The 15,266-nt window shown below is 41.8% G+C and overlaps 1 protein-coding gene across 1 annotated transcript in view; it reads left to right on the top strand.

The window, feature by feature from the left end:
* Positions 1-15,266, top strand: part of LOC128905184 (probable acyl-CoA dehydrogenase 6) — a 92,454-nt gene that overhangs the window by 4,659 nt on the left and 72,529 nt on the right. The window contains exon 2 of the mRNA XM_054190849.1: positions 12,394-12,514. Coding sequence (XP_054046824.1) covers positions 12,394-12,514 — 121 coding nt within the window. The remainder of the gene's footprint in view (positions 1-12,393; positions 12,515-15,266) is intronic.

Here is a 15,266-nt window from a genome sequence, read left to right as displayed (position 1 = left end):
ATTGTTATATTTTCAATGTCCTTTAAGAACCAAAGATCCCTGGTCACTAGCCCTGGTAGCACCACCTGAGCTGTATTGTCCCTCAGATAGGTTTCAATGACTAGTTTTTAACTTCTCATTTGAAAATTAGAGCATTAGTTTCTCTGTAGGAATAAGTCAGGACAAGCTTAATAATTTTAAGTATTTCCAGAAATGCCATTATATCTGCAGTCTGCCATTTTTGATATGGCAGCCTTCAAAATATGCTGTGGAAACCTGAGATTAGGAAAACTGGTATGGGCGGCATACTGCGCTCCTGAAAGACCGAGCACTGTCTGAAATGGTGAGATGCAGAGATCCTAAGGGGAAGGGAGTAGTGGGGAAGCCAAGTTGTTGCACCTGAAGCTGCTCTTTGGTGGTGGATATTCTGCTCCCTGCCCACGCTGAATGCCAGGCCACCTGGGGAGAAAGGATAGAAAGGCTGAGTATGGAATATGTTCCGATGTGCTCTTGACCGTGCGTGCTGGTTTCTGGTCTCTGTCAATGGTGCAGAACCGGCAGGATTTTGTCTGTCACCAGAAGTCTTTTCTCCTCAGTCAGCATCATGCAAACCTGTTGTGGGTAGGAGGATGGGTTGGAGAAGTGCCGCAGTGTTTGAGAGCGGAGCTGCTCTTCAGGCAGATTTGGGAGGGTTTCTCGGGAATGGGTCCTCTCAGACCCGTTGTCGTAAGTCTTGCTGTTAGAAGTGTGCAGTGGGATAAGCACAATGGTCTGCCATTTCCAAAGTCAGAAAAGGAAACTAGAAACTCCTCTCTTATTCTTGAGAAGAAACCAAACTTTCCTGGGGAAGCTGATGAAATCCTGGAAAAAATCGCCTCGTTTGGAGAGAAATTTGGAATATTTTATTTCAGCTTAAAAAAGAAGGAACTAGAGCATGCTGAATAAAAATGTTTTGCATGATGCTGGAGTGCTGCAGTAAGTAGATCCTGTGTAAGCTTCTTGTGGTTCATATGAAAGTCCATATCTTTAGCTAATGATTCAGTATTGCAAACTAGCAGACCTTAAATGATTTCAGCGGTTTTAATCCATAATGATACCCTAAATTTACTAGGTACTTGGCTGATACCATGATGAGAATAGTTTAAGTTCCAGCACATATGTAAACTGGCATAAGCTGCAGGGCTGTGGTGGTTCTCTACCTACACTTTGCCATGTGCAGAAGCCGTTCTTTGAATAGCTCTAGAGAATGTTTTTTTCCTCTTTCAGTGATGCAAGACAAAGAAAAGGTGAGGGCAGCAACAGAGTTAGGATCAGTTCCTAGAACTGAGTATTTTCTGTTTTATCTAAAGGATGTAGTGGGCCTCTTGGATGCAGTCAGTATCTGATGTCTGTCTGTATCTGATATGACGTCTTATGTCCAGGACTACATTGGGTACAGGTGTGATGGCACAGATAGCCCTGTCTGAAGGAGGCCCACTGGTACAGTGGGAAGTCCTAGAAGTGACAGGAGACCCTGGTTGCCACTTGTGGTCCTGGTTGGTGAAAAAGTGTCAGTGAACACTGGAAGCTCTGCTAATGGATACAGACATCTTGAGGATGGAAATCCATCAATTCAGATGAATGGTGTAGCCCAGTCAGCACTCGATACAACATTGCTTAACAAAGTCAATCTCTTCAACTGTTACCCAATTTTCAGGTTGCGCTTCTGCCTAGGTACTGCATGAAGTCCTGAGCCCTGGGACGGGGAGCAGTGTGTGGGTGGCAAAGATGGATAAACTCCAGAGGCACGTGCCTTTGAAGTTGGATCCCATCATATAATTCCATGATTTCCTAGTACCTTGCAGCAGAGAGGTAGCCTGCGATGGCATGTGCCTCAGTGAGGTAACTGGTTTCGTTCCTGCTAGGATGTAACCCAGAGTCAAAAGCAGGATCCAAACCCCAACATGCCAGCCTCTGGTGGGCATTACACTATGCCTCAGCTCAGCATCTCCGTTGGAGAGTATGAGATGCAGGGGCAAAAAAAAATGCTTCACTTGCTCAGTTCTGAATCACTTCTGTAAGTGTGTACAAGTAGCCAGAGCTCCCAGGCGTCCTAAAGCTTTGTCTGAGATCACCATCTAGATTGACATGACACGTATTTTTGCTTTTGTAGGACTAACCTTGTTTGAATGCATCTGCCCTCAGATCATAGGAATAACCATGCCCTGGGCACTCGCTTGCTCTAATTCTTAGTTCCCTGTATGCCAGGCTAGAAAACAACCCACATCTTTGCCTATAATATTGTGAAAGTCTGTGGTTTGTGCTCATTCTGGTTGCTTCTGGGATGAGTCCAGAAGGATAAGATGATTGGGACAGTCACATGTGGGAGTTTTTAGATATGTTGTAATTTGTGGGGAGGGAAGGTTAGTGATACGATTAAAATTGTGAAATCCTGTGTTCTGGGGGTTGGTGCTGTGAAGAGCCTCACAGAGCACCTGGAGAGGTTGCTTTGTTACCAAATACAAAGAATCACGCTTCTTATGAACAGAATTTGTGATTGCTGTGGATGAGGGTGAACACAGTCAATCGGCTGGTGGGAGGTGGAAAAAGGGATTTCTTTGACCTGTTTTTTTCCCCTCATGCACACATGGTGCTTTGCCCGTTGTGGTGTGGTTTGATAGCAGTAGATACTGCCTACAGAGAGGTAGCTTAAGTAAAATACAATCTGCATGTGCTCAAAGGAGAGGTGGTGAGAAATTCTGTGGAACTAAACACAGAACTGATTGCCTGATCTCAGGAGGCTTTGCAAATATGTTCCTATCCTTCTCTGCTGGAGAACAGGTTTCGGTATGGTAGCTGTAGTTCTTGGAGTCCAGAGTGGGAAGCAATTTTGGGATTCTCCCTTTTCTGCCATATTCTTGGACAGGGCAGTTGGAGGGGTTGTGGTTGGGAGCGTGTAGAGACTACCAAGATACTCAGGCCTGTACAGGAGGGATTTCCCTATGCACCTGTCCTGGGAAGAAGGACAGAGGGAGGGAGGAGAGGTTGGCTAGGATCATGTGGGTGCCTCCCTAGCTGGAGCTGGTCTTCCAGCTTCTCATTCCTCAGGAAAAGGTTAAGCTGGGCTCAGCTCCCAGGCCCTGGACTGGACCTTTTATTTTCTTAGTATGGTGATAATGTGTGCCCTCTGCTCCAGCAGTGGGGCTCCCAGGTGCACCAGCAGCTGCACAGGGTGGAGGGGCAGTCCATGCTTCTGCACTCCCTGGCGGACTTGTAGATTTTTAAGTTTTAGATAAGCATTGGCAAAAACTTTGTAGTTGATTCAAGGTTTGGGTTTTTTGGTTGTTTTTTTGTTTTGTTTTGTTTTGGTTTTTTTTGTCTTCTGAAATAAAAACTGTAGGCCGACGTATGGGACAAAAAGATTTGTGGTATTCAAATTTCTGAACCAATAATCAGCTTTGCTTTATGTATTATGTATGTTGCAAGGAACTGTGTTGCAGTGAAAGGGAAGAAACACAATGATTTAAACAGAAGCATGTCCAGTTACTGCCAAATGAATAGCCCAAGCAAAATTGCAGAATACTCATAAAGTGTATGCTTTTTTTTTCTGAAAATCAGATTTTGTAAAAATAGATTAGAGCAGGTATGTTTTATTATATAATGAGATGCTGCCAACTCGTACGTTACAGCGTTTTTCCCTCCGTTAATTTTTTTTCCCTTTGAGAAAGGGAAAGTTTAATTTAGTAACAGTTTGTTCCTGTATTTGCCGATCACTGCAGTCTTCAGTTCCCAGAGCTGTAGCAGATTGCATGATTCCTTTGTTGCCTGTGGCATGGCTTAATTGAAATTACAAAAAGGAACTGTGACGCTTTAATTAATTAAATTTAAATATATGTCTTCCCATTTCAGCCATGTATTTTCCAACACTCAGGAAATTTTTCTGGTTTTCTCTTATATGAGCCTACTGAATATTGGTTTTAAATCCACTGGAAGATTCTCTGGAAACTCGGCTCTGGCCACAGCTATGTGCAGTGGCAGTGGAGAAACCCAGACGTGAGCCAGGCCTGTTCACCCTCACTTTGCAGCAATGAACAGAGAAGTAGAAGTATCCTGAAGATACCTGAGGCACTAGCAATGGCGTGTTATCTGCCCCTTTAGACCAGCTTTATAGTGCTAAGCTGGAATGGCTATTTTTCCTTATTTCTTAAGCTTATGTACCACCCATTGGGAAAGGGAAAAGGGGAAGGCGAAACAAGCTGAAATCTGTGTATATTTGCATCTAAATGTACATATGTGCACGAGTAGGTTCAGGAGGGGTTACATATAACATATGTCTCTATTTTGTCAAGCGCTTAGCACATTTACAAGTGAAATAAAAGATAAGCAATATAGTCCATGGAAAAAGAGGGTGATGAGCATAAGCGCCTGCTATGGAGCCCATGCTCAGCCAGGTACTTCAGTGTGATCCTAACCTTATCTCTGTGTAGTTCCACCAAGGCAAGGGGATGGCAATGCATTTAAATAGGGTATTTTGCTTTTCAACAGCTGTTTAAGGTTTTTGGGTATGGAATGAGAAAAAAAAAAAGATAAAATGTAGTTGTATTTGACTTGGCTTTCTTTTTTCTTATCAATTATATCTTCTGGCTGGCTTGAAGTGTTCTTTTACATCCCTCAGTTTTTCTCACTGGGCTGGTTGCATCTTGTCCCACAGGTGCCATACAGAGTGGTTGGGTTCTGCACATGAAGTGCAAGAGAAGTTGGGGAGACCAAAATGATCTGAAGGGCAAAGGCAGCAGATCATGGACTTTTGGATCTCCACAGGCTGGACCTTTTCAAGGGGTGGGCGCTGGCAGACGTCCTGCCTGGTGTGTGAGTGTCTGGCATGTTCTTCAAACTGCGTGAATGAAGGACAAAATTTTGAGAGCGACTTTCCTACCTTCCCTTTTTAAGTAATGCCGCAACCACTTATTTCTTGCTCAGAAGTGCTTGTTTAGTGTTCAAAAAGATGCTGATAAGAACAGCCCATCCCACTGCTTAATGCCATTTATATACCCAGGGCTTTTATGTGATTGCTTTTTAGTCCATGAATTTGTGCACCTCTCCTTCATGGGATGTGCTTGGGGTGATAGAATTGAGCTTGTTTATAAGGGCTAAATCAGTCACATTTCAGATTAGACCTGTTAGTACTTAATTATAATGGGGAAAATATAATAAAAAGACTTGGAGAGAAAACCAAAAATACAACTTGGGGGGCATTTTGTCTTTCAAATGCAATAAAGGCATTTAAAAAAGACATGGATATGTGTGTTAATTCCTCATTCATTTTACGTTTTCACAGGGGGGAAACAAGATTGAAAATTCTAAGTAGAGTAACAAAATGTTTTGAAAAAAATGTTTCCAGTAGTTGTAGAAAAATACAGAAGATAAAGAAAATAGAAGAAAAAGAAGATAAAGAAGATAAAAGAGAAAAAGAAGATGAAGAAAATAAAGAAATCAAAGCTGTTTTATTTCAAACCTTTATGTGAAAGTTTAAACCACGCTCTCTAGATTCATTGCTACTAACTGTAAAGTTTTAAGTTAGACATATACTTAAATACTGTGTTTTTTTCCTGCTGTTTCCTCCATATTCTATGTGCTGCACTCATGTTATTATTTAGTATCTTGATGATGGCTTGAAAATATTGATACTTTACAATGGACTGCCATCTAAATTATAATTTTAGAACTTGTTGGTTTGTGGTTTGTAAAATGAATCATACTGCTCTAAAAAGCATAAGTCAAAATGGCTTGATTTTTTTTTCTTTATTTTAATTATCTGGATATTCTACTTAGGACTACTTTTTTCTTTTTTTTTTCCTGCCCAATGGTCATGAAACAGATATCAATGCATAAATCAAACTTCTTCAGTTCAACCCTGTATCCGTGTGGAAAGCATTTTCTTGGCTTGTTCCCAGCAACAGTCTGATGACAGCTCAGAGTACAGAAGTTTCCATATCACCATTGAGGCCCAGTCCCAAATCCTGGACTCAAATAGGGCAAATTCCTCTGTGACTGCTCTTGTAGACAGTCATTTGCCCAGGTGTCACATCATGCGTTTGGCTGGGTAGTCAAGGGTGAATACAGAATAAGAGGCACAGATTGTATCCGAATGCCAAATCTTCCACATTGTGGGTAAAAGGGAAACTTGTCTTCCTCATGCAATGGGGAGACGTTTTTTGGTATTGTCTAGGACATTTGCTGCCTTGACAGGACCCCTTGCATAGCGGTGAGTCATTTTTTTTACACAGATCTCATAGGTTTGTCCTAACCAAGAAGAGCATGTATGTTTTTATATGAGAGGGAGTGAGGTCTGTCTCCCTTGTTTCAGTTAGTATTGGGGGGGGGGGGAACCAAACCAAAAAACACCACCCTAAAATGCCCCCAAACCAAAAATAACAACAAAAAACCCCACTACCAAAACAACAAAAAAAAAACAATCCCCAGAAAAAGTTCCTGCAAAACTTCCTGAAAACCTTTCCCCTGTGGTGGTGATGCATTCCGAAAAAGGAAATGATAGGTTGCAGCTTTGCTCTCTAGATCACTTCAGACCTTGAGTAAGCTGGTAACACTGGATTTTGGTTGCAAGAAGAAAGTTCACTAAACTTTGTATGAGCAGCCAAGTTTAGCACTGCAGGGAACGCTTTCTGCCTGCTGTGTGGTTAAATCATCTTTGTGTGATGGAGTTATTTTTAACCTGTTGTTGTCTTCGAAGTCACATACTGCCTCTGATTCTGCTTGTAATGTCATTGGAGACCAAATGATTGCCTCGTCCATGAGGGTAGTGACTGCTGCGGGTCCAGGCTCATCACCACCAGGCTGGCTGATCCGGGCGCTCGGGCAGTTCGTGGCTTCTGCCGTGGTCAGGATCTCCTGGCATGTGTCACAGGGCCTGGAAGCACAGGAGCAGCTGCCATCCTGGCAGCGCTGAAGGGAATTCACGAGGGCAGGAGGGACAGCAGGACCCTGCTTTGCCCCTCATGTGCTGGTAGACGTCCTTGTCAGCAAGGTGTCATGGTAGAAGCGTCAGTCTCTTCCCCAGCCTCTCTAGTAGGTATGAGGAGCTGACCTCCTTCTCTTACCCGCCTGGATTTGCCCTGGTTGTGTCCTGAATGTATTTCCACATCCTGGTCCTCTTCCCTACGCCCTTTCCCTACCTTTCTGAAGAGTATTACTAAGAAAGGATTGGCCACTAAACTTTGTTTAGGGCCTTGGAGGTGTTGTGAGGGAGTCGAGGAGGGTCATGGCCTCCAAGCCCAGGAGCAGGAAGAAACAGGGAATATACAGTGGAAAACTCATTCTGGTGTGCTTGGGATGTGTGCCTTGGGGGGACCCAGACGGGGACCAATGTGTGGGAAATGAACAGCTGCTGTTTGGATGTATAAGTTCCCCCACCAAGGAGCAGCTGAGAGCACCTGCACAGGCTGCGGTGTGGTGGCCGGCCAGGAGCTCGCTAGGACCTGACTGCCTCGCACCCATGGGGGTGGGTTTTGGAGGCCAGGTTTGGTAGCACCCACTGGTGGCCTGTGGGTTTGACCACCTCAACTCTGCCTTATATCTTGCTAAAGCACTGCCTCGTCCTCAGCACTGGCGTCCGTACGGTGCCGAGGTGTCTCTCAGTGCAGTTGTTGCTGCTGGTGGTTGTGAATAAAACTACAAGGAGAAAATTATTTTCTTTAGTTGTTGTTGATGTCAAAGGCAAAGGGCGCTCTGGTCTGTTACCTCCGTTCTTTCAAGTCAGTGTTAACGCTGATGTCTAGATGTAACCACTGAAGAACTGTCATTAGTGGTTTGTTGCTTATTGATTTGCTTTTTTGTTACGTTAAAGATCCCATTAATTTTGTCATCTTTGGTTATTATATTAGTAGAGCTAAGTTCAATTACTGTAACTTGATTTAAAGGAAAAAATGCTCCTTATAGCATAATATGGTACATTTATGAGGCATCACTAAATCAATTTAATCTTCTTAATACAAAATACCCTTTTCTCAAAAGTTTTCTCTTGCTTTTCAAGTCAGTCTAATCTCAGCTTTGGTATAACTCCCAGGAAGCTTTAGTAAAAATTTCTGTCAATTTGGAAGAATTCAGTTTATTGTTTTCTTTTCAAGATTCATCATCTTGCTAATTGTGTGCATGCTGAAATATACTACCACTGTACAGTATTGTAAGGGATAGATATAAGAGGTATTGTGTGTAGAAGTGGCATGGCCTTTAATTTCTGATTTGAAATTCTGAATTGAAAGTGACTTGCTGGTGAATAATGGAAAGAAATCTTTAATTGCTGTAAAGGAGATCTGTACATACTCTCAGTACCCAAATTAATTCAATTACCTATTTCAACTGTTGTAGAAAAAGTGTATTTATTTTAGATTAGAGTGGGAATTAAATGGCATTTGCTAATATTTCTGGGTACAATATCAGCACAAAATACTGAGCATCATGTGAAGGAAAATCCCCAAATGTGTATTTTTGTTTCTTTTCTCACTTAAACAGTGTACTAACTTCCGGTGGAAAATAAGCAAAACATGAAACTATCTGGCAGTGTTTTGGGGAGATTATTTTCATTTTTTTTGTTTTAGAGAGAAATTAGAATAATCTGTAACACACAAACAAATCTGAATTTCTGTCTCTGTCCCCTCCCCAACCCTGCCACTGCATTTCCCCATTCCTGGGCAGGAAGCTACAGGTGCTGTTTTCACAAAACTTTGTAAAGACAATTTTAAATGAAAACACCTTTATTTTTCTTACCGTCACTCAACATGAAGTGAGTTTGTTGGCTCGATCGGTTTCCGACTGGGCAAATACACAATGTTTTTTGAAATAATTCACAGCTGATAACAGCCCCTGAAGCCATTCTTTCGGAGGCTCCCTGGAGACTAGCCCGAGCTCTCACTGGGATGCAGGCTGAGCTCCAGAGCTGAGTCTTCCAGGCATGCATCTTTGTGGTTCAGAGGAAGTATCTTGAGAAAAACACCGGTCCCATACATGAGAATTAACTGTGCCCTCACCATCAGGAAAATAACAGAGTTTCTCTTGTGGTTTACTGGTACTTGATCAGCATGTGGGAAAGATACACGGCTCCTAAATCGTCTTTACATCCCAAATGACACTGAGATTTGGCCAGCTAGACCAGGCAAAAAGATTTCCTTTGTGTCTGTGAGGCAGCACCTGTAGTATGCTGTGTTAAAATATTTCTACTGGGAGGAGTTTTAGGTCTTGTTACGGTCAGTATCTTAGTGATGCAAGTCTAAGTGCTGTCACCCATGATTTACACGTTTCTTATGATAAAGCGTATAAAAATAAGCAATCCAGCTGCTCACCTACTTCCAAAAGCTTGCTTCTGTATGTTTGTCAAACACTGCATGTTTACCTTATGATTTAGGTTAAAGTGCCTGCGTAATTTGTGCAGCTCTTAGTGTTTACTTCTTAAAGCTGTGTGCATTCAAAAAAAATTAAATTAATGCAAAGTTAATTAGTCAAGACTTAAATTAGTTCAAGTGTGAAATACTTCTCTGGAGGCACAGATGTGAGGAATTGGCTAAAGCCAAGGGAAGGGGCAAATGAAATAGTTAGGTATGCAGCGTTATTTGACCTGCATCTACGTAAACCCATCTTTAGCAATGTTTTAAGCACACATTCTGTAATTGTGTGTATTCCTTCAGTCATTGCTGGCTTGGCCCTTTGAAAATCTCTCTGTTTCAGTTTGCTTTTATATGAAGGGATGATAGTACCCAATAACCAATAACCATCAGCCAGTTGCCCAGCACTGCAGTTCTCTAGCAACGTGGGCTATGTTTGTGTGTGATAATGTAAGGGGAAGGTGTTTCCCAAATCCCCTCTCCCATCCAAGCCGTCTGCCCTCCGATAGCCCCACAGCCTGCTCCTCCCCTCTGTGCAAATTATTCAAGGATGTGTGTTTTCTGAAGATTTATTTTGAGGAATGATACTTTTAAAGGAATGAGACTGCATGCCTGAAAGTAGGTTAGTTTGTTTAGAGTCTTGTTTATGACTGAAAATGGCATGTGTGATTTTTGCAAACAATTTGTGTCTAAAGTTTAAAAAGCTTTTGACAGAACCTATTTCAGTTCTTTGCAAAAACACAGTTTAAAGTGAATGGTCCAGTGGCTAAGAAACAACTGTGGGTATCAGTATCTGGACAGTGATATTCTCTTTTTTTTCCCTTCAGTTTAGAGGCATGCACTGTTTGTGGTCTGTGCAGCGAGGCTGTCTTCGTTTTTTGTTGTTGTGTCATGCAGGGAAGATCTTGTTTTACTCCACATGGCAAATTTCACCTAGTAATAATTAAACTTTGGCTCTGTTAAACAATCTGAGTTTTACTCAAAGTCACAGGAGCAAGCAGGTCACAATCTGTAGAAATGATGTAAAACCACTTCCATAATGCCTTAGTCATTCTTCTGACTCCATTTAATTTCAAAGGTAGCTTTTGTGTGTAGGTTGTGAAGCATTTGGCCCAGTACCAGCCATAAGAAGCACAAAACTCTGTTAGTACTTTCACTTCATACTTTTGCCAAGATCTGTCCGGGATAACTTTCTGTACATGCTTCATAACCTCTTTCAGGCATTTCCCTGCATGTCATCTGATGAACATTATCAGATGTTGTTACAAACAACAATAACTCAATGTTGAGGGTCAGTGTCCTAGAATCTGAGCATCTAGGATATGACGGTATAGAAAGTTAAATGTGGGCTCTTCTAGATAGTGTCCTGGTGAGTATTCTATTAGTATTAATCATGAGACTGAGACCTGCGTTATTCAGTATAAGAAAGGGAGAGAGATGATAATTTCTGAATGAGTTGAATATTCAGTATATACGTTTCTTGGAATTTGGTGAGAGAAGTGAAAAAGTGATTTTTCTGTTACCAACAGTGAAGTATCCTTATTTCTGTGGCTGACTGGGAAGCAGAAAGCAGCCGTATATGGGCTGAAATTCTCTGAAGAATGTGCAATAAATAGATAGCTCAGAAGAAGGCTCCGCAGGGTCTCCTGAGCCCAGCAGTTTGGGAGGGAGAGGAGTCTATTTCCAGCTTAAGAAACAGTGAGCACCACAGGACTTGTTTATTTACTGTGGAGAAAAGACTAAGAGGAGCGAGTTCTTAATAAATTCTGTCTTTGTAAAACAGTGTAGCAGCAAAATTTTGGTCGTGGATTAGAGGCATTTACTTTCCATTGGGAATTGGTGTTTATTTTGCTAAGGTTGGTTTGGAGGAAGAAGGGTGGCTTTTTTGTTTTGCATTTGGACCATCTCGTACGTGCTGACCCAGGTGCATGGTGCGCTTGGCGACACGGCAGAAGCAGCCTGCTCCAAGCCCTGGTTTGGCTTGTTGAGGTAGGCAGGGGTGGGCGCTATGCAACAGCTGAGTCCTTTTGAGAGCTGTTGAGACCATAGGTTGGTAGGCACAGGGAGCAAGAGTGAGGTGGCAGAAGCAGGAGAGCCCAGTGCATCCCGCAGCCTAGGGCCATTTGGCACAGAGCTGGCTCTGTTTGGGCGTTACTGCCAGCCTTCGAGGTTGTCTGCAAAACTGCAGGTTGCCCATTTTGCTCCCTTCCCATGGCCAGGGAAATCTGGGACGCTGCAGGGTGAGATGCCCAACCCTTGTGCTCTGAAACCTGAAGGTGTTACTGAACATAGTGGCTGTACTCCAGATGTGTTTTCCCTGCATCAGCTGGAAGGGAAGACAGCAACCTGAATAGAGCAAGGATGCAGTAGCCAGGCAGCTTAGGACACTGACTTTTGGAAGGTGTGCAGCAATAGCCCAATTGAGAGTTGCCCAGGGACTAGACTTGGAAATGCTATAAAATCTGAAAGAAGACCATATTTTTCCAGTGTGTGTTTTGTCAGATCCGAGGGAAGTCTAAACGCAGACTGGACACAAGTGCCCTGAGCAGCGCTGACGTTCTTGAGAGCTTTTCAAGCAAAGGGAGGGGAAATGAGGTCTCTCCCCCTTTCCTGTCTTGCGTACCTTGTGTGGTTATGGTGAACGGATCATCAGCCTTCTTTGGCAAGGTCCCACTGAGGCCAATCCAGGTTTCCCTTCTTGTTGCTTTCTAGAAACCGTACCCAGAAAGGTAACAAATGGTGAGGGGGAACTGCCACTTTCATAGGTCTTGGAGAGACGTAAAGCAGTCCTGATGACTTACTGTTGTAGTAGTTGTAATTGCTAAAAGAATAATTTATATTTGTCTCCTTGCTCCTGTTGTAGTAGTTGTGGGTGGATGGAGAGTAAGGACATCCAACAGAAAGTCAGAAAATTAATGTGCTTTCAGAATTTTCTCTGTATGTTTTTTTTTCCTTTTTAAATTAAATTTTTTAGACAAAAGTAGCTAAAGGTGTTTCTGTAGGAATGTCTGTGTTAATAACTTTTATTTTTCAAATCTAGCTCATCGACAAGGAGATTAATCCCTTTGTGGACAAGTGGGAAGAAGAAGGACAGTTCCCAGCACATAAAGTATTTAAAACCCTGGGACAGGCTGGATTCCTTGGTGTGGATAAGCCAACAGGTAAGAGAGCGTACAGCTGCCGAGTATTGATGTTGACAGTAATAGACTCATTATCTTAACTCACATTGCTTTTGCTGCAGATCAAAGCGTGGTTCAAAACTCAATGCAAAGTTTACTTATATTCCTCAGTCACAGGCATGCTGGTTACCAACTGTGCAAACAGGGAAAATGATGTTGCTGAGTGCTCAAGTTGATACTCTCCTAAATGGAAATGTTAAAAACATGGGTGATTGTTATTTTAAAGTCAGTGAAATGACTGTCGCTTCCATTTTCAACATACAATCCATATAATGACTTTTCTTCTGGATCCAGAAACATACAGAATAATCTCAATCTTCATTAAAGGCACCACAATTTGAAGGCATTGAAAATGTTGTAAGATTTGACCTATTATACTTCCTTAACCTGTAACCTCTATATCATTGTAATGTATTCTGTCTTGCCATTCAGAGGATGAGGTTTGTGTGGGTTTTAGGCCATTATTTCCTAGATTATCTTTAAAATGCACTATTTTAGCCCACAGGAGAATAAGAAGCTAATGACATACATAGCAAGGACAGAGCAAGTTTCATGTTTACATAGATATATTTGTGAAGAAAAAAGTCAAGAATTCCAGAGGAGTAGGAGATATTTCTACTCTTCAGCTAAAATATGTATTCCCCTAGTTTTTTTATTTGTGTGCAATGTAATATGCACCTGATTTATTTTCAAACGTTACTGTTACGTGTTCCTGTCAGAATTATCTGGGTTTTTTTGCCCCTCATTTTCTTCTTTGTGGTTAAAAAGTTTAAAACAAAAGTAAGTTTGCATTGGTAAACCTTTAGCAATCGTGGTGAATTCAGAGCAGCCCAAAGAGACAATGTCTGAACAGTTCAGTGCAGGTAATCATCTATATGGAGCAGGTCACACAACCTTAGCTATGACACACCTCATCATTTTGTTGCTAAGGGATAGGGTTTGAACTGTGGAACAAATTACGTCTTTTTACCACTTATTTTCAGAGGAAATTTTTCCTCTTGAAATGAACTTTCATATTCTTATACATTCCGATGTGGAAGGTTGTGGTGGTTTTTTTTGTTTTTTTTTCTCTAGCTATTCAGCTGTTGGAGCTCACAGAACTGTTTAGCTGTGACTTTCTGACAAATCCAATTAGGTCTGAGCTCGTATTTATTTACAAAAATGCTGACAGTTTGAAAGTATACTTAAGATCTATTTAAAGGACAAATAGGATTACTGGGGGAGGGAGAAAACCACCTCTACCTTCTGCTGTAATTATTTGGTAGGCAGATTTGAAATCTGTCTCAGTGGGGTCTCTTTCACACTGCTAATAATTGTAATAATGGTGCGTTGCATTGCTGCCCAATTACAGCCCCATCTTGTTGTTGTATTCATCACAGGGCATGGAGAGGCCTCAGCTGGGGTAAGGAGCCTCAGTGCTGAGCATATTGCCCATAAAACATTGTGGAGGTGGGAACTTTGCATAATGCTCACAAAATAGCTAGGACAAGAAATAACTGGAGTGAAATCTGGTGAAGAAGGGACTTGTAAAGGCAAAGATGGGCACAGAAGGTTGCAGGCACTGACTACGCTTGTTATCGTTAAGAATATTTTAGCCTTGGCTTTGACATGTGTATCTGCTGTTAATCTAATTTGTTGGGGCTCTGCAGCTGAATTTTATAAAAGCTATAAAAAACTGGATAAATTTCTCGGTGACACAGGCTCTGTGTCAGTTCATCTTCTCGAGCAAGGTATTGTTGGGTACATAAAATGCACCAACACCCTGGAAGATGCTGCCTGTGCAGTGTTCAGTTGTGCAACAGAATGTCACCAGATCCAGCTTTGCTCTGTAATGGTATAATGCCATCAGGTACATCCTGAAAGTCCTGAAACTGTCTCGTGATGGTAAGTGAAAGAGCCAGGTGAGTAACAGCTCAGGCTCAACAGCAGGACTATGGCAAAGCCTGAAATTCCTTATCTTCTACGCTTCTATAAAGTGCTTGTTCTTGCTGTGGGATTAGTGTGTATTGGTAGTATTAATTAAAAATAAAATTAAGAGGTATACCTTTTATACTCTGCTCAACCACTTCTATCATTTAAATGCTGTGGGCAGAGGAAGAGCGGTCTTAAGAGATTTGAGGAAGCCAAGAGCAGACAGGAATTTTTGGGGGATGCCGGTAGAGGTCTGGAGAAGAGAGGTTAATTAATTTGAGGAGAGCATTCATGACACGGAGCCATGTGAGTAACAACTTGCCCTACTTTCTCTTTCCAGCACAAACCAAAATTATAATTATCATGTTGCATCCCTTCAAGCCCAGATCATAAAGCATTCTGTTTAAAGAAGACTAAATTTTTTCAAGTGAATTCACTTTAGTAGGAACTGCGATTTTGAAATATAAGTTTTTCTGATTTTGTTTTCCAGGGTCATTCTGTCGAGTACAGGGTTGTGTTTTTTTTCCTGTAAAATTAATTTTGAAGTTTTCTGATTGGGCAGAAATGGGTCACAAACTTGTTTTGCTTAGATAGAAGGAAACATCTGTTGGATTTCAGATTTGTTGAAACTGGACTTTTTCCTGTGTAAACACCATTCCCTTTATGAACAATGAGCTGCTTAATGGGAGTCAGGTTTTTAAAAGAACGTGCCTTACATGTGTCCCTTATCATTGGAAACTTTTTCTGTGTGAAGAAATGATTTGGGGCACTATTTGTATTGCAAAAGCTCCATCAATTCCCACCATATGGAGTTGAGGGCTAC

This window comes from Rissa tridactyla, chromosome 2 (assembly GCF_028500815.1).
Source record: "Rissa tridactyla isolate bRisTri1 chromosome 2, bRisTri1.patW.cur.20221130, whole genome shotgun sequence".
In the NCBI taxonomy this organism is placed as follows: domain Eukaryota; kingdom Metazoa; phylum Chordata; class Aves; order Charadriiformes; family Laridae; genus Rissa; species Rissa tridactyla.
This window is presented reverse-complemented; position numbering and strand designations above follow the sequence as displayed.